The sequence below is a fragment of the Diceros bicornis genome, chromosome 11 (genome assembly GCF_020826845.1).
Source record: "Diceros bicornis minor isolate mBicDic1 chromosome 11, mDicBic1.mat.cur, whole genome shotgun sequence".
NCBI lineage: Eukaryota > Metazoa > Chordata > Mammalia > Perissodactyla > Rhinocerotidae > Diceros > Diceros bicornis.
In genome coordinates, this window is record NC_080750.1 from 20,601,073 (window position 1) to 20,629,028 (window position 27,956).

At 35.5% G+C, this 27,956-nt stretch overlaps 1 protein-coding gene across 10 annotated transcripts in view; it reads left to right on the plus strand.

Moving 5' to 3' along the window:
• LARP1B (La ribonucleoprotein 1B) overlaps positions 1-27,956 on the plus strand; it is a 131,174-nt gene that overhangs the window by 86,303 nt on the left and 16,915 nt on the right. For 7 of the 10 annotated variants that reach the window (XM_058550040.1, XM_058550036.1, XM_058550037.1 and 4 more), the window contains 2 exons: positions 19,683-19,909; positions 20,362-20,468. In XM_058550040.1, the coding sequence (XP_058406023.1) occupies positions 19,683-19,909; positions 20,362-20,468 (334 nt within the window). Of the gene's footprint in view, positions 1-19,682; positions 19,910-20,361; positions 20,469-27,956 lie in introns of those variants that run through there. The other 3 variants (XM_058550035.1, XM_058550038.1, XM_058550043.1) reach the window with 3 other exon arrangements.

Below are 27,956 nucleotides of genomic sequence, written 5' to 3' on the forward strand. Positions count from 1 at the left end.
TCTTTGTAGTCAACACCATGCCTAGATTTTGGCAGCCTGTTTTCTATTTTCTACCCCTATAGTTTTGCCTTTACTAGAATATTGTATAAATGGAATCATATAGAATGTAGCCTTTTGAGTCTGGCTTCCTTCATCTAGTGTAATGTATTTGAGCTTCATCCATATTTTTGTGTGTTGTTTGTTCCTTTTTATGTATTGGTAAGTAGTATTTAAGTGCATGGATGTAAACAGTTTATCATTAGTTGAAAGACATGTGGGTTGTTTTTAGTTTTTGGTGATTATGAATAAAGCCACAATAAGTATTTGCTTACAAGTTTTTATGTGAATATAAGTTTTCATTTCACTTGGGTAAATACTTAGGAGTGGGATTGCTGGGTTATATGGTAAGTATATGTTTAAATTTATTAGAAACTGCCTAACTGTTTTCTAAAGTGGCTGTGCCATTTTGCATTCCTACCAGCAGTATACGAGGGTTCCAGTTGTTCCACATCCTTACCAGCACTTGGTATTGTTAATTTTTTAAAAATTTTGCTATTCTAATAGGTATGTAGTAGTATCTCATTGTGACAAGTGATGTTGAGCGTCTTTTCATGTACTTATTGATACTGATTATTATCAGTATTTCTTTGGTGGAGTGTTTGCTCAAATCTTTTGACTTTTTTTTTGAGTTGTTTTCGTATTGAGCTTTGAGAGTTCTTTATTGTGGATACATGTCCTTTATTATGTATGTAATTTGCATATATCTTCTCCTAATCTGGAGCTTATGTTTTCATTTTCTTAAGAGTGCCGTTTGAAGAGCAGAAGTTCTTTTTAATGATGTGCAATTTTTTATTTTTCTTATTTTAAGAATTGTGATTTGGTGTCTATAAGAAATCTTTGCCCAATTCAAAGTCACAAAATTTTCTATTAGGAGCTTTATATTTTTAGTTTTTACATAATTCAGGTCTCTATTCAATTTTGAGTTAATTTTTTTTTTTTGATACATGATGTAAGTATGGATATGGATATCCAATGATTTTGGCACCATTTGTTAGAAGGTTATTCTTTCTCCATTGAATTGCCTTTTCATCTTTATCAAAAGCCAATTAACTGTTTATGTATAGATCTAATTTTGGACTCTCTATTCTATTCATCTTTCTCTATGTTTATCCCTTTGCCACTAGCATTTCATAACTATACTTTTAAAATCAGGATATGTGCTTCAACCTTTTTCTTTTTTTTTTTTTTCAAAATTATTTTGGCTATACTAGTTTCTTTGCCTTTTCATATAAGTTATAGAAATAGTGTATTGATTTCTATAAAATCTCCTGCTGGTGTGTTTTCTTTTCTTTTCTTTTTTTTTTTTGAGGAAGATTGGCCCTGAGCTACCATCTGTTGCCAATCTTCCTCTTTTTTTACTTTTTTTCTCCCCAAAGCCCCAGTACATACTTGTATATCATAGTTGTAGAGTTGTAGCTCTTCTTTGTGGTACACTGCCTCTGCATGGCTTGATGAGCTGTGAGCAGGCCAGGATCCGAACCAGTGAACCCCGGGCCACTGAAGCAGAACGTGAACCTAACTGCTGTGCCACCAGACCGACCCCCGTCCTGCTGGTGTTTTGATTGGAATTGCATTGAATCTTCCAATCCATGAATATGATACACTTCTCCATTTAAGTATTTTTTTGTTCTTCAGTGTTTTGTAGTTTTTGGTGTATTTTGTACATATTTTGTTAGCTATATCCCTAAATGTTTTATGGTTTTGGTGCTATTGTAAATGGTGCTTTAAAATTTTTACCTTCCAATTGTTTATTGCTATTATTTAGAAATATGATTGATTTTTATATATTATCCTTTGTGATATTAATTTTGTGTGTCAACTAGAGTAGAGGATACCCAGATATCTGGTTAATCGTTATTCCTGGGCGTATCTGTGAGGCTATTTCTGGATGAGATTAGTATTTGAATTGGTGGACTTAGTAAAGCAGATTGCTGTCCCCAATGTGGGAGGGCATCATCCAGTCTGTTGAGGTTCTGAATAGAACAAAAAGGTGGAGGAAAGAGGAATTTGCCCATTTTTCCTGCCTCATTGTTTGAGCTGGGACTTCTCATCTCATCTTCTCCTGCCCTGGGGCTGGTATTTATATCATCGACTCCCCTAATTCTCGGGCCTCTGGACTCAGACTGAATTACACCACTGACTTGCCTGAGTCTCCAGCTTACAGACGGCAGAATGTGGGACTTCTCATCCTTCATAATCTCATGAGCCGCCTCCTCATATTAGATCTCCTTTTATATCCTATTGGTTCTTTTACTCTGGAGAATCCTAATACAGCCTTATATCTTGTGACATTGATAAACTTACTTGTAGTAGTTTTAGTAGCCTTTTTATAGATTCTTTGATATTTTCTACATAGACAATCATGTTGTCTATGAATAGATGCAGTTCTCTTTTTTACTTTTCTGTCTGTATTCTTTTCATTTCTTTTCTTGACTTATTGTACTGGTTAGGACCTCCAACATGATGTTGAATAGGAGTGATAAGATGTGACATCTTTGCCTTGTTCCTGATTTTAGGGGAAGGCATTCAGTCTTGCACTGTTAAGTATGATATTAGTTGTAGGTTTTCCATGGATGCCTTTTAATAGGTTGAGGAAGTTCCCTTTTATTTCTAGTGTGCTAAGAGTTTTTAATCATGAATGGTTGTTGATTTTTGTTTTTTGTCTTTTTTTCTCAGTCTTTTGAAATGATTATATGGTTTGTTTTAATTAGTTTATTGATGTTGTAAATTACATTGATTTGTTCAAATGTTGAACTAGTCTAGGATTCCCAGGATAAACCTCATTCAGTTGTGATACATTATCCTTCTTATATATTATTGGATTAAATTTACTTTTTTTTTTTTTTTTTAAAATGCTTGCCTTATATTGATGAAGAATATTGGTTTGTATTTTATTTTATTGGATTATCTTTGTCATGTTTTGGTATCAAGGGAATGCTTGCCTCATAAAATGAGTTGATAAGTGTTCCCTCCTCTTCTATATTTTGGAAGAGTATGTATAGAATTATTATTTATTCCTTATAGGATTGGTAGAATTTGCCAGTGAAGCTATCTGGGCCTAGAATTGTTGGAATGCTTTTAACTACAAATTAATTTCTTTAACAGATATAAGACTATTTAGATAATCTATGTTCTCTTGAGTGAGCTTTTGTAGTTTGTGTATAAAGAATTTGTCCATTTTGTGGAAGTTGTTTGTAATAGTCTCTTTTTATTCTTTTAATGTTTACAGGGTCTGTAGAGATGTCTCTTCTTTCATTCCTGATATTTGTAATTTGTGTCTTTTTTTCTTGAATAGTCTAGCTAGAGCTTCATCAGTTTATCAATTTGATATATTTGTTTAAAGAAGCTTTTATTTCTATTGATCTACTTTATTATTTCTCCTAATTGTATTGTTTACTGCACTTACCTTTACTATTCCTTTCTTTCTGCTTGGTTTGGGTTTATTTTGTTCCTCCTTTTCTAGTTTCTTAAGGTGGAAGCTTAGATAATTGGTTTGAGAACTTTCTTCATTTCTTTTATAATCATTTAGTGCTACAGATTTCTTTTTAAGCACTATTTTAGGTGCATCTCACAAATTTTGATGTTACGTTTTCATTTATATTCAATGCCAAATATTTTCTAATTTATTTGGTGTTTGTTTTGACCCATTAGTTATTTAGAAGTGTTTTTGCTTACTTTCTAAATATTTGGTTATTTTCCTGATATCTTATTTTTTAAGAGGGAAATTTAAATTATTGATTTGAGACTTTTTTCTTTTCTAATATAAGCGTTTAATCCATATGTGTGTGTGTGTGTGTGTGTGTGTGTATATATATATATATATGTTAGGTACTGTTTTAACTGCATTACACAAATTTTGATATGTTTTCTTTTAATTTTCATTCCCTTCAAAGTATTCTCTAATTTCTCTTGAAACTTCCTCTTAAATCCATGGATTATTTGGGAATGCGTTGTTCCATTTCAATTTCCAACTTTCCTCTTCTCTTTCTGTTATCAATCTTATTGATATATAGTTTAATTCCATTGTTATCAGAGAACATACTTTGCATGATTTCAGTTCTTTTAAATTTGTTGAGGTTTATTTTTTGACCAAATATGGTCTGTCTTGGTGAATGTTCTGTGTACATTTGACAAGAATATTTATTCTGCTGTTTTTGAGTGGAGTGTTCTATAAATGTCTATTAGATTCAGTTGGTTAGTGGTGTTGATGAGTTCTGTATCCTTGCTGATTTTTTTTTTGTGAGGAGATCAGCCCTGAGCTAACATCCGCCAATTCTCCTTTTTTTTGCTGAGGAAGACGGCCCTGGGCTAACATCTGTGCCTATCTTCCTCCACTTTATATGGGACGCCGCCACAGCATGGCTTACCAAGCAGTGCGTCGGTGCGCGCCCGGGATCCGAACCACCGGGCCGGCCCCTATCCTTGCTGATTTTTTGTCTACTAGCTCTATTACTGAGAGAGAAGTGTTGAAGTCTCCAGGTTTTGCTTCATTTATTTTGAAGCTCTTTTGTTAGGTTTATTGTGCCTTCTTAGTGAGTTGACCTTTTTATCAGTATCTATTGTCCTTCTTTATCCCTGGTCATTTTCTTTGCTCTGAAGTCTAGTTTCTCTGATTTTGATATAGCCATTCCAACTTTCTCTTGATTACTCTTTGCATGGTATGTGATGTATCTTTTTCCTTTTCCTTTTACCTTACTTATTTTATTATATTTGAAGTGAGTTTGTTATAGACAGCATATAGTTGGGTCATGTTTTTTAATTCAGGCTGACAATCTGTCTTTTCATTGGTGTGTTTAGACTGTTTACATTTAATGTAATTATTAATATGTTTGGAATTAGACCTAGCATTTACTGTTCGTTTTCTGTTTGTTCACTGCTTTTGCTTCTCTGTTTCCCTTTTTCTGCCCTCTTTGGGTTATTGTAATTTTGTTTGTATTGCATTTTAACTTATCTATGGTGAGTTTGGCCATATATGTCTTTTTTGTATAATTTTTTTAGTGATTGCTCTAGGGATCATTAAATACACATGTAACTTTTCATAGTTTATTTAGAATAAATATTTACTACTACTTCAATAAGAATGTAGAAACCTTATTTCCATATAGGTTTTTTTGTGCTGTAGTCATACTATATCTTCATACATTGAAAATCCCATCAGACAATGTTATATTTTTCACTCTTAACTATCAAGTGTGTTTTTTTTTGTGTGTTTGTGAGGAAGATCAGCCTTGAGCTTACATCTGTGCTAATCCTCCTCTTTTTGCTGAGGAAGATCGGCTCTAAGCTAACATCTATTGCCAACCCTCCTCCTTTTTTTCCCCAAAGCCCCAGTAGATAGTTGTACGTCACAGTTGCACATCCTTCTAGTTGCTGTATGTGGGACGCGGCCTCAGCATGGCCGGAGAAGTGGTACGTCAGTGCGGACCTGGGATCCGAACCCAAGCCTCCAGTAGCGGAGCGCGCGCACTTAACCGCTAAGCCATGGGGCCGGCCCTCAAGTATGTTTTAAAGAACTTAAAAGGAGAATACTCTGTTATATATATAGATCAACATTTTTACCATTTCTCTTGCTCTTCCTCTATTTGTTGTTCCAAGTTTCCTTCCAGTATCGTTTCCTTCTGTCTGAAGTACTTTCTTTAGCAATACTTTGAAAGCAATCCTACTGGCTAAGATTTATCTTAGTTTTCCTTCATCTAGCAATGTGTTTATTTCACCTTCATCCCCAGAGTATGTTTTCGCTGGATATAGAATTCCAGATTGACAATTCTTTTCTTTCAGCACTTTAAAACTGTCATGCCACTTCTTTCTGGCCTCCATGATTTCCGAGAAAAAAGAATTTGTAGTCATTCAGATTGTTCCCTTACACATAATGAGTTCTTTCTTTATCTACTTTCAAGAATTTTTATTTGTCTTAAGTTTTCAGCAATTAGAGTGTGTTGTGTCTGGGCATGGGTGTCTTTGGGTTTATCCTAGATGGGGTTCTCTCAGTTTCTTGAATCTGTAGGTTTATGCCCTTAGCCAAACTTGGGAAATTTTTAGCTATTATTTCTTCAAAAAGTTTTTTAGCTCTGCGCTCATTTCCCCTTCCTAGACCTTTTGTTGTCTCAGCTTCCTGGGGCTTGGTTAATTTTTTTCTAATTGTTTTTTCTGTTATTAAGATTGGATAAATGCTGATGATAAATGCTGATGATTCTAGCTACTTTTAATATTTTCTCTTTATCACCCATTGTAAGCAATTTTTTGATTCCTTGGTGTAATTTTCTTCATTTTCTTGTGCTTGAAGCTTATTGAGTTTTTGGATCTATGGGTTTATATATTGCTAATCAAATTTAGAAATATTTCAGCCATTATTTTAAATTAAGGAAATTAATACTTTTCTTTTGTACTTTTTTGCTCTTCAAGACTCCAATTACATGTATATTATTAGGCTACTTGAAGTTGTCCCATAGCTCACTAATGCTCTCTAATTTTTTTTTTCAGTCTCTTTTCTCCCTGTGTTTTGTTTTAGATAATTTCTACTTCTGTGTCTTCAAGTTCATTAGTCGTTTCTTCTGCAGTTTCTAATCTATTTTTAAATCCATCTGGTGTGTTTTTTATTTCAGCTCTTACATTTTTCTTCTATAGAAGTTTGATCTGGCTCTTCATGAAATATAGTTATAATGACTTTTTTGCAAGCAAAGTGTAAATCCAGTATTTGGATGCATATCTCTCTGACTGCTCTAGTTCAGTGGTCGGCAAATTAAGACCTATAGGCCAAAAATGGCCTGCCATCATCTAATCTGGCTACACTCTTTATTTAGATATAATCTATAGCTGTGCTACACTGTCAGGATTGAGTAGTTTCAACAGAGACTTTATGATCTGAAAAGCCAAAACTATTTACTATCTGGCATTTACAGAAAGTTTGCTGAGTCCTGTTTCAGTGGCATTTTATTTGTTAAAAAAACTAAACTGCCAGTCTTCATGTAGCAATTTTTTATTATCAGCCTTCAGTGAACACCAACAGCGTAATATAAAGTTCTGTTTTTATAAAGGCAGTTCTTGTCTATAAAGACAATGAGGACTATGGACAAGGTTCATATGGTCCAGGTATGTACCTGTGTAATGATCTGATTTGGTAGCAATAAAATTTGAAAAATCTTAAGTAGTAGAATAGTTAGCACACCTAAGTGGTTCTTAAACTTTAGTAAATATCAGATTCACCTGGAAAGCTTTTTAAAACAAATTAAAGGACTCTGTACCCAGAGTTTCTGGTTTAATAGGTTGAAATAAGACCTGAGAATATGCATTTCTAACAGTTCCCAGGTCATGCTGATCCCAGTGGTTGGGACTACACTTTGAAAATCAGTGCCTTAGCCTAGTCCTCTGAAATATCAGTCTTCTCTGATAAACTTTTAGCAGAAACTATATGGTGGAAATTCACAATTGAGGTTCCCTGAAGAGCAGATAGCCTAGTCTTTTGTTTTGACAGCTTTTTTTGAGGTATAATTTACATACCATAAAATGAGCCCACTTTAAGTGTATCATTTGATGTTTCAGTAAATTTGCATAGTTGAACACCATCACCACAATTTAGTTTTAGATAACAAGTTCCCTCATGATCATTTGCACTCAATCTCAACACTCAACTTCAGTCTGAGGTAAACAGTCATCTGCTTTCTGTATGTTTTTGTACATCCTAGAAATTTCATATAAGTAAAATGTATGGAATCATAAGATATATAGTCATGTGCCTTCTTTCAATTAATATAATATTTTTGAAGTTAATGCATGTTGTTGCTTATATCAGTACTTTACTCCTTTTTATTGCTAAGTAGTATTCTCTAATATAGACATACGACATTTTGTTTATCCATTTGACAGTTGATGGATATTTGGAATTTTTCCAGTTTGGGCTATTATGAAAAATGCTATTTTGAACATTCATGTATAAGAGATGGCCCATTATTCTTATTAAAAAGAAGTTATAAGATCTAGCTGTTATTCATATATCATCCCAGGATTGTAGTTGATAAAAAAACAACTTTAATATGTTCTTGTTCTATAATTACTTATATTTCTAGTAATAACATTTTTATATCTACTGTAAATATTTTATGTATTTGCAATTATCCTAACTATTTTTTGATAATTTTATTTCAAAATATTCTAAATTGATATATGATATGCTGTAAAAATTTTGTAAAATATTTTTTTTGAGATAACAAAAGTACTTTATAGATCTTAGTGTTTACAAAATTGATATATCTGCTTTTATTGGTGGGTAAAATTCACACTGAATTAAACCTGACATAAAATAAATGTAAAACTAGGGGCTGGCCTGGTGGTGCAGTGGTTAAGTGCACATGTTCTGCTTTAGCGGCCTGGGGTTCGCAGGTTCAGATCCCGGCTGTGCACAGATGCACCACTTGTCAAGCCATGCCGTGGTGGCATCCCATATAAAGTAGAGGAAGATGGGCACGTATGTTAGCTCAGGGCGAGTCTTCCTCAGCAAAAAAAAGAGGAGGATTGGTATGAGATGTTAGCTCAGGGCTGATCTTCCTCACACACACACACACAAAATGTAAAACTGAAATAAAACAACTTTTTTTTTGGAAATGTTCAAATATAAATAAAAACAGAGAGAAATGTTTAGTGAACCCCTATGTACCCATCTCACCTAATTTCAACAATTGTTAGTAGTTTGACATTCTTTTTTCATCTGTACCTTGTTCCCTTGTTTCTGCTATTTCATATTGAATCTTGATCATCATATCATTTCTTCTGTAAATACTTCATTTTATATTGCAAACTGATAATATATATAAATTTTCGTGATACCATTATTTCACTTAAAATTAGCAATAATTCCTTAATATCATCTACTACCCTGTTTATGTTTGGTCCCTGATTATCTGAAATATGTCTTTTTCAAATTGGTTGTTTGAATCAGGACCAAACAAGGTGCACACATTGCATGTGATCGATAGGACCATTAAGTCACTCTTGATCTATAATCATTTCTTTTCTCTTGTTTCTCCATGCCAATAATTTGTTGAAGAAACTGGTAATTTGTCATAGTATTTCTTCTGGTCCAGATTTACGTGATTGTATCTTCATATCATTTAATATGTTCTTTATCCAGTCTATTTCTTTTTTTTTTTTTTTTATTGATGTTTTAATGGTTTCTAACATTGTGAAGTTTTGGGTTGTACATTTTTGTTTGTCCATCACCCCATATATGACTCCCTTCACCCCTTGAGCCCACCCCCCACCCCCACTGCCCAGGTAACCACAGTCCAGTTTTCTCTGTCCATGTGTTGGTTTATATTCCACATATGAGTGAGATCATACAGTGTTTGTCTTTCTCTTTCTGGCTTATTTCACTTAACATAATACGCTCCAGGCCCATCCATGTTGTTGCAAATGGGACGATTTTGTCTTTTTTTATGGCTGAGTAGTATTCCATTGTATATATATACCACATTTTCTTAATCCAATCGTCAGTCGAGGGACACTTAGGTTGCTTCCACTTCTTGGCTATGGTGAATAATGCTGCAATGAACATAGGGGTGCATAAGCCTCTTTGGATTGTTGATTTCAGGTGCGTTGGATAGATTCCCAGTAGTGGGATAGCTGGATCATAGGGCATCTCTATTTTTAATTCTTTGAGGAATCTCCATACCGTTTTCCATAGAGGCTGCACCAATTTGCATTCCCACCAGCTGTGTATGAGGGTTCCTGTTTCTCCACATCCTCTCCAACATTTGTTGTTTTTTGTCTTGGTGATTACAGCCATTCTAAAGGGCGTGAGGTGGTATCTTAGTGTTGTTTTGATTTGCATTTCCCTGATGATTAGTGATGTTGAGCATCTTTTCATGTGCCTATTGGCCATCTGTATATCTTCCTTGGAGAAGTGTCTGTTCATTTTCTCTGCCCATTTTTTGATCGGGTTGTTTGTTTTTTTGTTGTTCAATTGTGTGAGTTCTTTATATATTATGGAGATCAACCCCTTGTCAGATGTATGTTTTGCAAATATTCTCTCCCAGCTGGTTGGTTGTTTGTTCATCTTGATTCTGGTTTCATTTGTCTTATAAAAGCTCTTTAATCTGATAAAGTCCCACTTGTTTATTTTTTCTTTAGTTTCCCTAGTCTGGGTAGGCATGTCATCCGAAAAGATTCCTTTAAAACCAATGTCAAATAGTGTGTTGCCTATATTTTCTTCTATGAGTTTTATAGTTTCAGGTCTCACCTTCAGGTCTTTGATCCATTTTGAGTTGATTTTTGTGAATGGCGATAGCACATGGTCCACTTTCATTCTTTTGCATGTGGCTGTCCAGTTTTCCCAACACCAGTTATTGAAGAGACTTTCCTTTCTCCATTGCATGTTCTTAGCACCTTTGTCGAAAATTAGCTGTCCATATATGTGTGGTTTTATTTCTGGGCTTTCAATTCTGTTCCATTGATCTGTGTGTCTGTTTTTGTACCAGTACCATGCTGTTTTGATTACTATTGCTTTGTAGTATGTTTTGAAGTCAGGAATTGTGATGCCTCCTGCTTTGTTCTTTTTCTTTAGGATTTCTTTAGCTATTCGGGGTCTTTTGTTGCCCCATATAAATTTTAGTATTCTTTTTTCTATTTCTGTGAAGAATGTCATTGGGATTCTGATTGGGATTGCATTGAATCTGTAGATTGCTTTAGGTAATATAGACATTTTAACTATGTTTATTCTTCCAATCCACGTGCATGGGATATCTTTCCATTTCTTTATGTCATCGTGGATTTCCCTCAATAATGTCTTGTAGTTCTCATTGTATAGGTCCTTCACCTCCTTGGTAAGATTTATTCCTAGGTATTTTATTCTTTTTGATGCAATTGTAAATGGTATTATCTTTTTGAGCTCTCTTTCTGTTAGTTCATTATTAGCATAGAGAAATGCAACTGATTTTTGTAGATTGATTTTGTACCCTGCAACTTTGCTGTAGTTGTTGATTGTTTCTAACAGTTTTCCAACAGATTCTTTAGGGTTTTCTATATATACAATCATGTCATCTGCAAATAGTGAGAGTTTCACTTCTTCGCTACCTATTTGGATTCCTTTTATTCCTTTTTCTTGCCTAATTGCTCTGGCCAAAACCTCCAGTACTATGTTGAACAGGAGTGGTGAGAGTGGGCAGCCCTGCCTCGTTCCTGTTCTCAGAGGAATGGCTTTCAGTCTTTCCCCGTTGAGTATGATGTTAGCTGTGGGTTTGTCATATATGGCGTTTATTATGTTGAGGTACTTTCCTTCTATTCCCATTTTATTGAGAGTTTTTATCATAAATGGATGTTGTATCTTGTCAAATGCCTTCTCTGCGTCTATTGAGACGATCGTGTGGTTTTTATTCTTTGTTTTGTTGATGTGATGTATCACGTTGATTGATTTGTGGATGTTGAACCATCCCTGCGTCTCTGGTATAAATCCCACTTGATCATGGTGTATGATCTTTTTGATATATTGTTGTATTCGGTTTGCCAATATTTTGTTGAGGATTTTTGCATCAATGTTCATCAGCAATATTGGCCTGTAATTTTCTTTCTTTGTATTGTCTTTGTCTGGTTTTGGTATCAGGGTGATGTTGGCCTCATAGAATGATTCAGGAAGTGTTCCATCTTCCTCTATTTTTTGGAACAGTTTGAGGAGGATGGGTATTAAATCTTCTTTGAATGTTTGGTAAAATTCACTGGAGAAGCCATCTGGTCCTGGACTTTTATTTTTTGGGAGGTTTTTGATTACTATTTCAATCTCTTTACTTGTTATTGGTCTATTCAGATTCTCCATTTCTTCTTGGTTCAATTTTGGGAGGTTGTATAAGTCTAAGAATTTATCCATTTCTTCTAGATTGTCCAATTTGTTGGCATATAATTTCTCATAGTATTCTCTTATAATCCTCTGTATTTCCATGGTATCCGTTGTAATTTCTCCTCTTTCATTTCTAATTTTATTTACTTGAGCCTTTTCTCTTTTTTTCTTAGTAAGCCTGGCTAAGGGTTTGTCTATTTTGTTTATCTTCTCGAAGAACCAACTCTTTGTTTCATTAATCCTTTCTACTGTTTTTTTGGTCTCAATATCATTTATTTCTGCTCTGATTTTTATTATTTCTCTCCTTCTGCTGGCTTTGGGCTTTGTTTGTTCTTCTTTTTCTAGTTCTGTTAGGTGTAATTTAAGGTTGCCTATTAGGACTTTTTCTTGTTTGTTAAGGTGGGCTTGTATCGCTATGAGTTTCCCTCTCAGGACCGCTTTTGCTGCATCCCATATGGTTTGATATGGCATGTTATCATTTTCGTTTGTTTCCAGATAGTTTTTGATTTCTCCTTTAATTTCATCAATGATCCATTGGTTGTTCAGTAGCATGTTGTTTAATCTCCACATTTTTGTCACTTTCCCAGTTTTTTTTTCCTGGTTCATTTCCAGTTTCATAGCCTTATGGTCTGAAAAGATGCTTGTTATGATTTCAATCTTCTTAAATTTATTGAGGCTTGCTTTGTTTCCCAACATATGGTCTATCCTAGAGAATGTTCCATGCGCGCTTGAGAAGAATGTGTAGTCAGCTGTTTTTGGGTGGAGTGCTCTGTATGTGTCTACTAGGTCCATCTCGTCCAGTTTTTCATTTAAGTCTAATATTTCTTTATTAACTTTTTGTCTGGATGATCTATCCATTGCTGTAAGTGGGGTGTTAAGATCCCCTACTATTATTGTGTTGTTGTTGATTTCTCCTTTTAGGTTTGTTAATAGTTGTTTTATGTACATTGGTGCTCCTATGTTGGGTGCATATATATTTATAAGTGATATGTCTTCTTGATGGAGTGTCCCTTTTATCATTATATATTTCCCTTCTTTGTCTTTCTTAACCTGTTTTATCTTGAAGTCTACTTTGTCTGATATGAGTATGGCAACACCTGCTTTCTTTTGTTTGCCATTAGCTTGGAGTATTGTCTTCCATCCTTTCACTCTGAGCCTGTGCTTGTCTTTAGTGCTAAGATGTGTTTCCTGAAGGCAGCATATTGTTGGGTCTTGCTTTTTAATCCATCCTGCCACTCTGTATCTTTTGATTGGAGAGTTCAATCCATTTACATTTAGGGTAATTATTGAAATATGAGGGCTGAATGTTGCTGTTTTGTCACTTATTTTCTGGTTCTTTTGCATTTCCTTTGTTTCTTGTCCCATTTGTTTTGGACTGCCAATTCAGTTTGGTTGTTCTGTCTTATGACTCTTCTAGTTTTCTCTTTGTTTATCATATGTGGTTTTGCTTTGATTATTTGTTTAGTGGTTACCTTGAGATTTGGGCAAAAAATCTTGTGTATGAGATAGTCCATTATCTGATAGCCTCCTATTTCCTTATACTAAGTCAATTCAGTCACTTTCCTCTTCCCCTTCTAAGTTGCTCTTGTTATACCTTATTCTGTCTTGTGTTGTGGCTGTGTGTTTACAGTGATGAGGTTAAATTTATTTTTGGTGAATTTCTTCCTTTGATCTTTGAGTTTAGTATTTAAGTGGTTGCTAACCTATTCCGGTAAAGATCTACTGTTTCTCTGATTTTGTCTACCTACTTTTCTCCTTACTCCAAGCTTTGTGTTCCCTTTCTCTTCTTGTTTTCAGGCCTGAGGGCCTTCTTGAGTATTTCTTGTAGTGGGGGTCTCGTGGCCATGAACTCCCTTAGCTTTTGTTTATCTGGGAGAGTTACTATTTCTCCATCATATTTGAAGGATATTTTTGCTGGATAGAGTATTCTTGGCTGAAAGTTTTTGTCTTTTAGTATTTTGAATATATCATTCCAGTCTCTTCTAGCCTGAAAAGTTTCTGTTGAGAAATCCGCTGAGAGCCTGATGGGAGTTCCTTTGTACGTTATTTTTTGTTTTTGTCTAGCTGCCCTTAATATTGTTTCTTTGTCGTTGACCCTGGCTAGCCTTACCACTAGGTGTCGTGGTGAAGGCCTTTGTCTGTTAATATATATAGGCGTCCTGTTGGCTTCGCTTACTGGTATTTCCTGCTCCTTCCCCAGATTTGGGAAATTTTCAGCTATTATTTCCTTGAATAGGCTCTCTGTTCCTCTTTCCCTCTCCTCTCCCTCAGGAATACCTATAATTCTTATGTTACATTTTCTAATAGAGTCAGCTATTTTTCGGAGTCTTTCTTCATTTCTTTTTAGTCTTAGTTCTCTCTCTTCTTCCATCTGGAGTATATCTGTATTCCTATCCTCTAAAGTACTAATTCTTTCCTCCATATTGTCAGCTCTGTTCTTTAAAGATTCCAGATTCTTCTTTATCTCCTCCATTGTGTTCTTCATCTCCATCAGCACTGATTGGTTTTTCTTTATGATTTCAATCTCTTTTGTGAAGAAACTCCTAATCTCATTGAATTGTTTGTCTGTGTTGTCTCGTATTTCGTTGAGTGTTTTTATGATAGCTATTTTGAAATCTCTGTCATTTAGTTTATGGATTTCTGTGTCTTCGGGGTTGATTTCTGGGTGCTTGTCATTTTGTTTCTGGTCTGGTGATTTCATATATTTTTGCATTGTGGTTCCTGTGTTGGTTTTGATTTTCCTCATCCTGGAAGTCTCTGGTTGCAATTTCCACCTGCCGCCACTGTCTGGTGGTAAAGGGCTGTGTAGTCTAAGCCCCCTGCGCTCTGCCCCAGTTTTTCTGCTGCGATCCGCAGTTTTGTTTTGTTTTTTTGTTTTTTTTTCCCCACTGCGATCCACGGGTCCAGTCCAATTTGTTCAGGTCTGCCTCGGAGCGCTAGGTCTGGTGGAGCTGCAGACTCCGGGTTGCGGGGAGGGGGGAGCTCTCTCTTTTGCCCTCTGGGTCCCTGATGTGGGAGGCTTCTCGTTTGCCCCTCTTTATCCGCTCTCTGGGGTGCTCAGATGTTGATGGTAGCCCTGTGGCTCCTCTGAGTCCTCTGTGCGGGAGTTTCCCACTGGCTGAGAGAGCCCGAAGAGCTACAGTTTCCCGCCGAGGGCCGCCCCTCCCCCCTCTCTGGGAGCCGCGGGGACCGGGATCGCTGATCTGATGGGGAGGGAGCGGAGTTCTCCTTACCTCTCCCCACTTCCTCCGGGGGGCCCAGCACGTTCCGCTCTCATATGTGCGGCAGTGTGGATCCCTCCGCTCTAGGTTTTCACTGTCTGGGATTCCGTTGTTGGTCTGTGGTTGTTGCTTTTGTTGTATCTTGTGGGGGAAGAATTCACGGGAAAGCTCACTCCGCCATGATGCTGACGTCACTCCATCCAGTCTATTTCTTATGAGCTAGTATTTAAATATTGCAGATTTTGTATATTCAGGATTTTTATTTTTCTGGTGGCAAGACTATTTGTTAGGAGGAGTTGTTTACTTCCCATTGCATCACATAATGTCTTTGAGGCTCATTCTTTTTACTGATGCTATGATTGATCATTGGGTTTAGAAGTTGTCATCTTGATCCATTCATTGTAAAGTTCCCCTTCAAATTTTTTTTAACAGACTTTTTTTTTTTTTTAGAGCAGTTTTAGGTTCATAGCAAAATTAAGAGGAAGGTATAGAGATTTCCCATTTATTCCCTGCCCCCAACTGGCATAGCCATCACCCATCTGGTGAAGGATGTTGCTTCCCCATAGCAACACCTTGCATCAGAGTAGTACATTTATTACAATTGATGAACCTACATTGACACATCATAGTCACCCAAAGTCCATAGTTTACATTAGGGTTCACTCTTGATGTTGTACCTTCTCTGGGTTTGGACAAATGTATAATGACGTGTATCCATCACTGTGGTATCATACATAGTATTTTTCACTGCTCTAAAAAGTCTCTGTGTTCTACCTATTCATCCCTCCCCCCCTCCCTCCGAACCCCTGGCAATCACTGATATTTTTACTGTCTCCATAGTTTTCCTTTTCCAGAATGTTGAATAATTGGAATCACATAGTATGTAACCTTTTCAGATTGGCTTCTGTCACTTAGTAATATGCATTGAAGTTTCCTCCATGCTCATTTCTTTTTTGCCCTGTGTTATATTCCACTGTTTATGTAAACCATAGTTTCTTTGTCCATTCACCTACTGAAGGACATCTTGGTTGCTTCTAATTTTTGGCAATTATGAATAAAGCTGCTATAAACATTCATGTGTAGGTTTTTGTGTGGACATAAGTTTTCATCCCCTTTGAGTAAGTACCAGGGAGAGGGATTGCTAGACCATATGGTAAGAGTATGTCTAGTTTTGTAGGAAACTACCAAACTGTCTTCCAAAGTGGCTGTACCATTTTGCATTCCCGCCAGCAATGAATGAGAGTTTGTGTCGCTCCACATCCTCACCAGCATTTGGTTTTGTCAGTGTTCTGGATTTGGCCATTCTAATAGGTGTGTAGTGGTATGTCATTTTAATTTATATTTCCCTGATGACATATGATGTGGAGCATCTTTTCATGTGCTTATTTGCCATCTGTATATCTTCTCTAAGGTGTCTGTTCAGGTCTTTGGCCCGTTTTTTCATTGGGGTATTTGTCTTCTTTTTGTTGAGTTTTAAGAGTTCTTTGTATATTTTGGATAACAGTCCTTTATCAGATGTGTCTTTTGCAAATGTTTTCTCCCAGTCTGTGGCTTGTCTTCGCATTCTCTTGGCAGTGTCATTCACATAGCAGAAGTTTTCATTTTAATGAAGTCCACCTTATCAATTACTTCTTCATGCATCATGTCTTTGGTGTTGAATCTCCCTTCAGCATTTTACTGAATGGTTTTAGCAGTCATTGTTGAGTATTACCTAGATCCTCTTATTTCATTAGAGTTGCAAAATAGTCATCTTCTAATTCTATCATTCCTTCTGTATTTCTTATCTAGAATTCTATAAGGAAGAATATTCTTTTGTCAATTTTTTGGTTACCTTGAAATTCAATTTTTACAGGAAAGGAAGGGTAAATGCTTGTTTCTTTCTTTGTATTCAATTTATCAATTTTCAGAATAATGAGTTAGTGCCCTAGCAGCCTACAAATGTGATTAAGTTCTAAAGAACCATTATGAACTCATGGAGCCTATTTTTATTTGATGTGTTTAATCCATTTCAGTCATTGTTTATAGTGGTCAGATCACTTCTTTTTTTTTTGGCTGAGGAAGATTTGCTCTGAGCTAACATCTGTTGCCAGTCTTCCTCTATGTTGTATGTGGGTCACTGCCACAGCATGGCTGACGAGTGGTGTAGGTTCATGCCCGGGAACTGAACCCAGGCTGCCGAAGCAAAGTGGACTGAACTTAACCACTAAGCCACCAGGCTGGCCCCCCAGATCACTTCATTTTTGACTGGTGGGATCCCCTAAAGTTTGTTACTGTGTCCTCATGACCTGTGCTAGTATTTTCTTTTTTAACTTCATTGCTTTCTAGCTCAAGATTTCTCAGGCTCATATTATACTTTGTGCTCCAGACTTTATTTCTTTTGGAAACCAGATCAGTGGGAAATGGAATTTAGAGACCATGATCTGGATGCTGGGAAGCTTACTGTTTCTGGGTCGTTATGGCTCCTAGATCTTTGAATATTTCTTTTATGAAGGCACAGGATTTAGCATATTTTTCAGTGTATGATCATACTTTTGTCCTTGAGATTGTACATCTTTTTGGTACAGGGAGAAACAGCATTAACACAATTCATTTAAGTTTATCAGTCATTGGGTGGGGATATACTTTTTCCTAAGCACCATAGTAGACACTGGTATACAAATATAAGATTGTGACCCTTGCTTCCAGGACAGCACTGGGACTTGTTCTTAGCATCTAATGGGATGATATGTAAGAAAATAAATTTTAATTTAATGAGTCACACAAGAAATGGATAAAATGCAGAGGTGGCACAAAAAAGAATTGGTTAATTCTGTTGGCAGAAGATGTTCAAGGAATGCTTCACATTCCCAGAGAAAGTAACATCTGTACTGGGTATTAAAGGAAAGATATGAGTTCAGCTGGGTGTGAAAAGATGAGGGAAAGGGACTTTCAGACAGAGGAAAAAGAGTATGAAAAGATATGAAGCAAGAAAACAGGAACAATAACTAGGTTGCTATTTGGGGCACCAAGATTCAAGTGGAGAATGACAATAGATGAGGCAAAATCAAGAAGATCTTATATGCCATGACAAAGAGCCTAGACTTCTCCTAGAGGCAAAAGGAATACACTAAAGAATTTTAAGTAGAAATATGAAATGCCCTAATTTGCTCCTCAGAATAATCATTCTAGTAACAATAAGGGAAATGGATTGGGAGGGGAAATGGCAAGACAGGGAGACTCAGTAGTAGAGTGGATAAGTTTACTTTTGAGTTTACAAACCTGTATCTATAACAGTGCTTGACATATAGTGGGCACTCAATAATATTTGTTGAATGAATGAACAAAAGATAGTTGTATGAATCAAAAGAAGTTGATAAGTCTGAAGAAAAGCCATATAGAAATAGAGCCTACATTTTTGATACTACTGCTTGATTCATCTGCTTGCTTACTTAGTATCTTACCATAAGATTTTCACAAACTAATAAGTAAAACAACCCACAAGAAAAATAGTGAAAGAATATGAAGGGCAAGCTCACAAAAGGGGAAATTTGAGTGATAACTGTACATATGAAAATATGCTCAACTTTTCTAGTAACCAAGGAAATGCAAGTATCTTTTAAATCCCACGAGATGGGAAAACATTTAAAAGTCTCAACAAAACCCAGTCTTGACCAAGATGTTAAATCGCTGGGTTTTTTTACCTGCTGCTAGTGGGAGTACAAATTGGTGAAACCACTCTAGAAAGCAGCTATATTCAGTAAGTCAGAAGATGCACAAACCACTTGACTTAGCATTTCCATTTCAGATATAAATCCTAGGGAAATGTTCACATCTGTTCAAAGAGACATGTTCAACAATGTTAATTGCAGCACTGTTGATTATACCAAAAATTTGGAAATAATATAAATGTGCACCTTCAGGAGAATGGATTTTATATTTGTATAACAGCATAATATTCTACAGTGAAAATGAACAAACCAAAGCTATACAAATAGGACTTGAATAAAGTCGCAAACAAAATATTGACTGAAAAAGCTTGCAAAATGATACATATAGTTTAATGTTACTTAAACAAAGTTTTAACTATGCAAAATAATATTATTACATATATATGGTAATAGATAAAAATACCAAATTTAACAGCCTGGTTATCTCTGAGAAGGAAAAGCAAAACGGGATTAGGGAGGATTACACAGTGGGCTTCAGCCTATTTTTCTTTAAAAAAAGTTAGAACCGCCCCAGTAGCCTAGTGGTTAAGTTCACTGTGCTCTGCTTCGGTGGCCTGGGTTTGGTTCCCAGGTGTGGACCTACACCACTTGTCTGTCACTGGCCATGCTGTGGTGGCAGCTCACATACAAAAAGAGGAAGATTGGCAGCAGATGTTAGCTCAGGGCGAATCTCCCCAGCAAAAAAATAAAAATAAAAAAAAGTTAGAAGCAGATATAGCAAAATTTAAATTTAGAAAAGCTAGGTGATGTGTAGACAAGTGTTTGTTGTTTTTTATTCTTTCTTGTATATTCGAAATGTTTTTAATGAAAAAAAATCTTATGAGAGTAGAGAATTTCAGAATTATCCTGGTTCTCGAAGTAAAATATTTTCCTAGCATCTAAATATTGTAACAGCTTTTTATTCCTCAGATTTGACTGATGAATTGGCTCAGAAGCTGCTGCATGTTTCAGAAATATCTTCAGCAACAGTGGCCCGTTCATTGCCTGCAGCAGTTTCAGAATCTCCTAGAATTTATCCTGCAGGGATACCCAAAACACCTCGAACACCCAGGTTACAAGATCCAAACAAAACACCAAGATTTTATCCTGTTGTTAAAGAATCAAAAGTCATTGATGTAAAGGTACAAAAAGAACCAGGAATATAAAGCCTGCATTTTGTATCCTTTCACATTACAGAATGAGACTTTAGTTTCTGTCACATTAAAAAATGTATATTTTAGATTGTAAGAATTCATTAAAAAATTACATTTTACCATAGCAATGTTTTTTCAGGTTAAGGAATAACTTCTTTACAGTTGGGTAGTATAATTAAAGTCTATCAGAGGTGTAACAAAAAAATCATACTAAGTTGTATTTCCTTTAATCCTTGTGTTGAAAACTAGCAAAAGGTCTTGTTTGTTAAGTTTTGTAACTGGTATGTGAGATGTTTGAGTTTTGTGACTTCATATGATTTCATAATGTGTCATCCACAGTATGAAAATGTTTGAGTTGGTTTACAGTCAGAGGGTTTTAATTTACTTGTGAAGTTCACACTACTGAAAGTAATTGCAATGTTTGACTTCTTTTTCTTTAGAGTCCAAGAAAGAGAAAAACAAGACATAGTACAAATCCCCCTCTAGAGTGTCATGTTGGTTGGGTAATGGATTCCAGAGATCATGGGCCAAGAACATCCTCTGTCAGGTACCATATCTGTCAAACTTGCTTTGTTCTTGATTTTAAGTTTGTTCAAAACAGATACTTAAGTAGATATTTGGTAATATTTAAAAATTAATATGTTAGCAAATTATAGAACAATGAAGATATTAAAAAGAAGCCAGAGAAGGGGAAATAAGTGAGACAGTTTTACAATAAGTACATTGAGGAATAATTCGGTAAAACAATTATTTTTTTCCATTTAAACTAGTTTCCACAAATTTGTACTCTTAGATAAAAAATATTTAGGTCTAGGAAAGTTATTATCTTTGGAAAGATTCCAGATTCTTAGTGGCATAGTAAGTTCTTAATGAACTAGTGTGCTAAACAATCTATTCAAACTATATGAAGAATATGGAAATAAAACATTATTATTTTGGAATTTTTCCTTTTTGGGGAAATAATTTATATAAGCTGATTATTAGCAGTAAATGGTGTTTCTTTAACTTTAATAAAAGAAAAAGACTTATTTACATCAAAAGAGATGATAGAGCAAACCTTTCGTAGTGCCAGTTATATGCAATGTAGTATGGTATGTTTTGCCCTGTAGAGTGATGCAGAGGTGAGTTACCGCTAACTGCTTTGTGTTTTTCTTGAAAATCTATCTTGTGTTTATATAGATATTTTCAGAATAATTATCTGATTGACTTTCCAATTGAAAACTTAACTTCAGGAAAAAATATCTTTTGGCTGGTTACTAGAAGGGAAGGATTAATTAGTTTCCTTCAAAGAAAAGCTAAGGAGTTTATCATGATCTGAAAATCTTCAAGTCTATCTTTCCAGTGATATTCATTTGATACTTTCACATTTTGTTCTCGTTAGCTATATTGGCCTTAAAACATAAAATGTGTATATGTTATTCTGCACACCAATTGTATACTAATAGTTATTTTTGTGTTCTAAGCGATTTTGAGAGTTTGTTTCCCAGAGAATTTTTTATTGGAGCAGTGCATTTACAGATAATGGTGAAAAATGTTTAGTCAATAACATTTAGTTTAGTTAGAACATTTAATTCTAACATTTAGTTGGGAATATGTTTCTTAAGATTCATATTTTATCACTTAATATCTTTTGTTGTTAATAATACATCTATATAGTGATTTATTCATTCCCAGCCACCACTCCACCTTCCCCCGGAAGTAAAATGTACCAGGAAAACCGGGACTTACAATGTGTTGGGCCATTTGTAGGCACTGAGTATACAGCAGAGAACAAGATAGCTACAGTCCCTACTTTTCTGGGGCTTAATTCAGGGATGACAGGCAAGTATTTACAATAATCCCAGTGGTGAATTTTTTTAATAGACTTAGTTTTTAGAGCAGTTTTAGGTTCACAGCAAAATTGAGTGAAGGTAGAGAGAGTTCCCTTATACTCCCTGGTTTCCCTCCTACCACACCACAGCCTTCCCCACTATCAACATTCATATGTTTAGACCATCTACATTAGTTATTGATGTGGTTGGATTTAAATCTACCATCTTATATTCTATTTGTCTTATCTATTCTTTGTTCTTTTTTCTTCCTTTCTTTTGGATCAGTTGAGTTTTTATAATGATTCTGTTTTATCTCAACTATTGACTTCTTAGTTACATCTCTTATCTTTTACTGGTCTTCTAGGGTTTACAATATACATTTTACCTTATAGTCTGCTTTCAAATAATATTGCACCACTACACATATAGTATAAGAACCTTACTACAGTAAAGTTCCATTTCCTCCCATCCTTTGTGCTATGCTTTGTTATTGTTTTTCTTTATACAATTATCTTTTAAAGTAATTAGCATGAGAAAAGAAATTTTAAAAATATTTACTCTTGGGCCAGCCCCGTGGCTTAGCGGTTGAGTGTGTGCGCTCCGCTGCTGGCGGCCCGGGTTCGGATCCTGGGCGCGCACCGACGCACCGCTTCTCCAGCCATGCTGAGGCTGTGTCCCACATAGAGCAACTAGAAGGATGCACAACTGTGACATACAGCTATCTACTGGGGCTTTGGGGGAAAAAATAAATAAATAAAATTATTAAAAAATATATATATATTTACTTTCATTTTTACCATTTGCAATGCTCTTCGTTTCTTAAACATTTCTTGTTGTATAGGTCTATTGGCGATGAATTCTGTCAGCTTTTGTTTATCAGGAAACGTTTTTTCATTTTGAAAGACATTCTCATTGAGTATAGAATTCTGTGGTATGGATACAGAGATATGTGTATGTATATATGTGTGTGTGTATACACACATACAAAGTATTTATCCTGCTTGTGGTTCTCTGAAATTATTGGATTTATGGTTGTCTTTCATTCAATTACGAAAATTTTTATCTCTTCAAATGTTTTTTGCCCTGTTTTTTTATTGTTTTTTTCCCCCCTTCTTCTGGAATTCCAATTACATGTACATTAGACCATTTGTTAATACCTCACAGCTCTTGGATGATCTTGTTTTCTACTCTTTTTCTCTCTGTAGTTCACGCTGGATGATTTTGATTGACCTGTATTGAAGTTAACTGATTCTTTCCTTAGCTGTGTCCAGTCTGCTGAAAAGTCCATCAAAGGAATCCTTCATTTCTGCTATTGTGCTTTGTATATTTTGCATTTGACTTTTTAAAAATATTTTTTGTTTTTCTGCTGAAATTCTCTCTGTTCATGCATGTTCTCCTTTTCCATTAAATTCTTCAACATATTAATCATAGTTATTTTACAGTCTATGCTGTAATCATGCCAGTAGGTGGGTCCTCTGTCTCGTTCTGTTTATTGCATTATCTTTTGATTAAGAGTTTTAATTTTTTTAGTGTGTGTCTCATAAATTTTTGTTGAACTGTAGATTCTTGCTCCTAGACTTATTTTATGACTCTCATCTTTCCAAGTTTCAAACTGAGTAAACCCAGATCTATTTCCATTATATTTGTTCCTACTCTGCAGAATGTTGCCAAAGTCAGTCCTAGGCTGATTGATATTAGTATAGATTAATGTACTCTAGTTGTAGTTAGATCCCCAGTGTCATCTGCAATTCTTTTACTTTCTCTAATTGACTTCCTCACAGGGGGATGCTCCTGAACTTATCTGTACCCCATATTTCTCAGCAGGTGACTTTGCCTTCTATTGTACTGAGAGGAATTCTTTATCTTTGCTTTCCCTTATCTCTCACTGCCCTTTCTTTTGAAAGCTGTTTTTTTCTGGCTCTTTGTGATAAGTGTGTCAGTAAAGGTAGAGTCATTATACTGAAATTATTTAATGCTAACTAATACTTATTACATTCTTTCAATAAATGCCCCGGGCACTGTGCTAAATGTTTTACATGCATTATTTAAATGTTTGTGTATGTCTTCTTCAGATAGTAAATTCGTGGATGGTAGAACCTCAGTGCCTGACATAGTTGGCACTCAATAATGACCACATGAATGAAACTACCTACCCCATGTGGAGGCTGTTTTGTAGCCTTGTATGAACAAATGGTGTTGAGTATAGAACTACTCTGTATAACTTAATGTCTCTAATTTTTTCCTGGTTTGTGTTGGAGGTGTGAATGCACACTGATTGTTTGGTTTAAATCGTTCCTAATGATATGGAGACATTTCAAAGCAGGCTTATCCTTTTCCAAGAGACTCTTAAATTTCAAATGGTTTTGCTTGGTTAGAAAATTAATATTAGCCTAGGAAATTTACATGTAAAATATTAATTAACCACATAGGAAAAAGAGGTGTCTCTTGGAGTTTGGGGTTTAAGTGTACCACTGCTTACTCATAAGCAAGTTAAACGTTTACTCATTCTTCCACAAATTTTTGTTGAATACCTACTGTATGAAAAGCTCTGTATTTGGTGGAATGGTTTATTAAGATGTGAGAGATATATTTTATGCCTTTAGTGAGATTACAGTCTAGTGTGAGAGAGAATTCTGGTTGAGATATAATTCTAGTGTATGTATGTTCAAACCAGTTATTATGAGAAAGGCAAGAAGATTCATCCCAACTGTGGAGTGTCATGAGAAACTTCACTTGGCATGGGCAGTAATATCGGTCTTGATGGATAGGTAAGATTTCAACAGGTCAGTAGAGGTAGAGGATTTCATGAGGGAGGAGATAGCAAAGTTACCAGAAATGTGAAAATATGTGGTGGTGTAGCACAAGGCAAATAACGTATTTGTGCCTGAAGCATAAGATATGAGTATACTATTAATAGGATTTTATGAGAAATGATTCTTGTAAAAATTAAGTCAGGGTTTGATCAGGCCCTTGAATGTCCTGCTGAGAAAATTGGGCTTATTCTGTAGGTAATAAATTTTGAACAGCAAAAGTGATATGATTTAGTTAAATGCTTGTCAGACTTTTTGGTCTAAAGACCTCTTTATATTTTCAGAAAATATTGAGGACCTCAAAGAGCTTTTGTTTATAGGAGTTATATAATTTACTGAATTAAAAAGTAAAAGTGAAAAAAATTAAATATTTGTTCATTTAAAAAGAACGATCATAAACCCATTATGTGTTAACATAAATAACATATTTTTATGAAATGTAATTGTGTTTCACAAAACAAAAGTTTCCTGAATAGAGTGGCATTGTTTTAAAGTTTTGCAAATTTGTTTGTTTGGCTTGATATAACTGGATTCTCATATTTGCTTCTATATTCAGTCTTCTTGTAATTTGTTGTTTTTGTTGAAGTGGAGGAATAAAATCCAGGAAAGGGAAAAATATTTTAATAGCCTTTTCAGATAATTGTAGGTATTCTTTGATATTATACCAAAGCTGAACAAGTGGTGGTTTATTAAAAGTTAGTTGCAATGTGAAATCTGAAACCATATCAATGACCTTTTTATATTCAGTGAATTTTTCATACTCTGTTGCATTAAAAGCCATTGGACTATCTTACACTTTGAATGTATCTTTTGCCTATGCATGCTTTTGTAACATCATGCATTGGTCATTTGGAAAAATTGATTCACTGACTTATGCAGACTTATAAATGTTGACATATTTCAATATACAGTTTCAAAAAAAAATCACATTTTAAAAAATAACCACTAAGGAGAGTAATGTCAAGGAAGATGGCAGAATGGGAAAGATCAGGAATCTGTCTCTCCACTTAGACAAAAATTATACTGGCAAAAACTGTCTGCATTGACTATTTTGGAACTCTGGAGTCTATTTTAACACTTAAAGCTTCCAGGGGAAAGCTTGGCTGGTAACTTGTGGTTAATATTGATCGATGTCAGCCTTTGGTGCAGTAGCAGCTACCCATCTCCCACTTCCCCAGCCCTGTGGCAGGTATTTGGGAGGATGGCATCTCACATTTCTGGTGTGGCTTGCTGGAGCCAGGATGGGCAATAAGGACCTTGTCCTCCAAATATTGGAGTTCTGTGTTCTGACTGCTAAATGCTTCTGATCAACAAGTTGCAAATACAGAGTCTGTTGGTCATTGTTTCATCTCCACTGTCTGAATGTCCTACTTTTTTGGACATTCAAAAACAAACATTTATAGAGAGAAATTTAGAAAACTGCACATGCGCAAGGACAGATGCAGGCTCAGAAAAGACCTGAGGAGACTTTAAGCTTTCACCTCAGTTTTATCCCCAGCACAGAAACACCCTACAACAATTGAAAAAAACAGCAAACCCTGGGGAAGATGGAGAACCTGATTTCCACTGTTACCACATTATAAGATTCAAATGTTGTGTTCATCAGAAACTCATAAGGCATTGAAAGAGGTAAGAAACTATGGCCCATTTGAAGGAACAAAATAAATTGACAGAAAATGTACCTGAGGAAGCCCAGATGCCATTCTTTCTAGACAAAGTCTTCAAAACAACTGTTTTAAAGATACTCAAAGAGCTAAAGGAAGACATAGACAAAGATAACAAAACAATGTATGAAGAAAAGGAAATTATTAATAAAGAGATAGAAATTACGCAAAGGAACCAAAAAGGAATTCTGGAGCTGAAAAGTACAATAACTGAAATGGAAGATACAGTAGAGGGTTCAAAAGCAGCTTTCATCACACAGAAGAAAGAATCAGCAAACTTAAAGATGGGACAATGTAAGTTATCGAGTCTGAGGAACAGAAAGAAAACAAGAATGAAGAAAAGTGAACAGAATCTAAGGGACCTATAGGGCACCATGAACTGGACCAATATACACATTGTGGGAATCTGAGAAAGAAAAGAGAGAAAAGGGGGCAGAAAGAACATTTGAAAGAATAATGGCTGAAAACCTCACAAATTTGATGAAAGACATGCATCTACAAATCTAATAAGCTCAGTGACTTTGAATTAGGATAAACCCAAAGAGACCCATACCGAAACATAGTATAATCAAACTGTCAAAAGCCAAAGACAGAGAGAATCTTGAAAGCAGCAAGAGAGAAGAGACTCATTATCTACAGGGGATCTTTAGTAAATATATCAGCCAATTTCTAGCAGACTTCTTGGAGGCCAGAGGCAGTGAATTGATTCAATGTCCTGGGGAGAAAAAACAAAAAACAAAAACTGTCAACCACAAATTTCTATATCTGGCAAAAGTGCCCTGTGAAAGTGAGGCAGAGTTTCAGAGATAAACAAAAGCTGAGGGATAGGAAATAAAAAGTATACTGATTTGGAAGTGAGAGATAAAACTGTCTTTGTTTACCAATGACATGACTGTATATGTAGAAAATCAGAAATAATCAACAAAAGCTCCTGGAACTAATAAGCAATTATAGCAAGATTGTAGGATATGTGGTTAATATACAAAAGTCAGTCACTTTTCTATATACCAGCAATGAATTAGTGGAATTTGAAATTAAAAGCAAAATACTATTTACATTATTATCCTCCCCAAAAGAAATACTTAGGTATAAATCTAACAAAGTATGTACAAGACCTATATGAGGAAAACTACAAAACTCTGATGAAAGAAATCAAAGAACTAAATAAATGGAGAGCTATCTCCTGTTCATGGATAGAAAGATTCAATGTTGTCAAGATGTCAGTTCTTCCCAACTTGACCTACAGATTCAATGCAATCCCAATCAAAGTTCCAGGAGGTTATTTTGTGGATATCAGCAAACTGATTCTGAAGTTTATATGGAGAAGCAAAAGACCCAGAATAGTGAACACAATGTTGAAGGAGAAGAACAAAGTTGGAAGACTGATACTATCTGTCTTCAAGACTTACTATAAAGGGACCGGCCCCGTGGCCTAGCGGTTAAGTGCGCGCGCTCCGCTGCTGGCAGCCCAGGTTCGGATCCCGGGTGCGCACCGATGCACCGCTTTTCCGGCCATGCTGAGGCCGTGTCCCACATGCAGCAACTAGAAGGGTGTGCAGCTATGACATGGAACTATCTATGGGGGCTTTGGAGGAAAAAAAATAAATAAATAAATAAATAAAAGTTAAAAAAAAAAAAAAAGACTTACTATAAAGCTACAGTGATCAAGACAGTGTAGTATTGACAAAAAAATAGACAAATACATCAGTGGAACAGAGTAGAGAGCCCAGAAATAGACCCACATAAATAT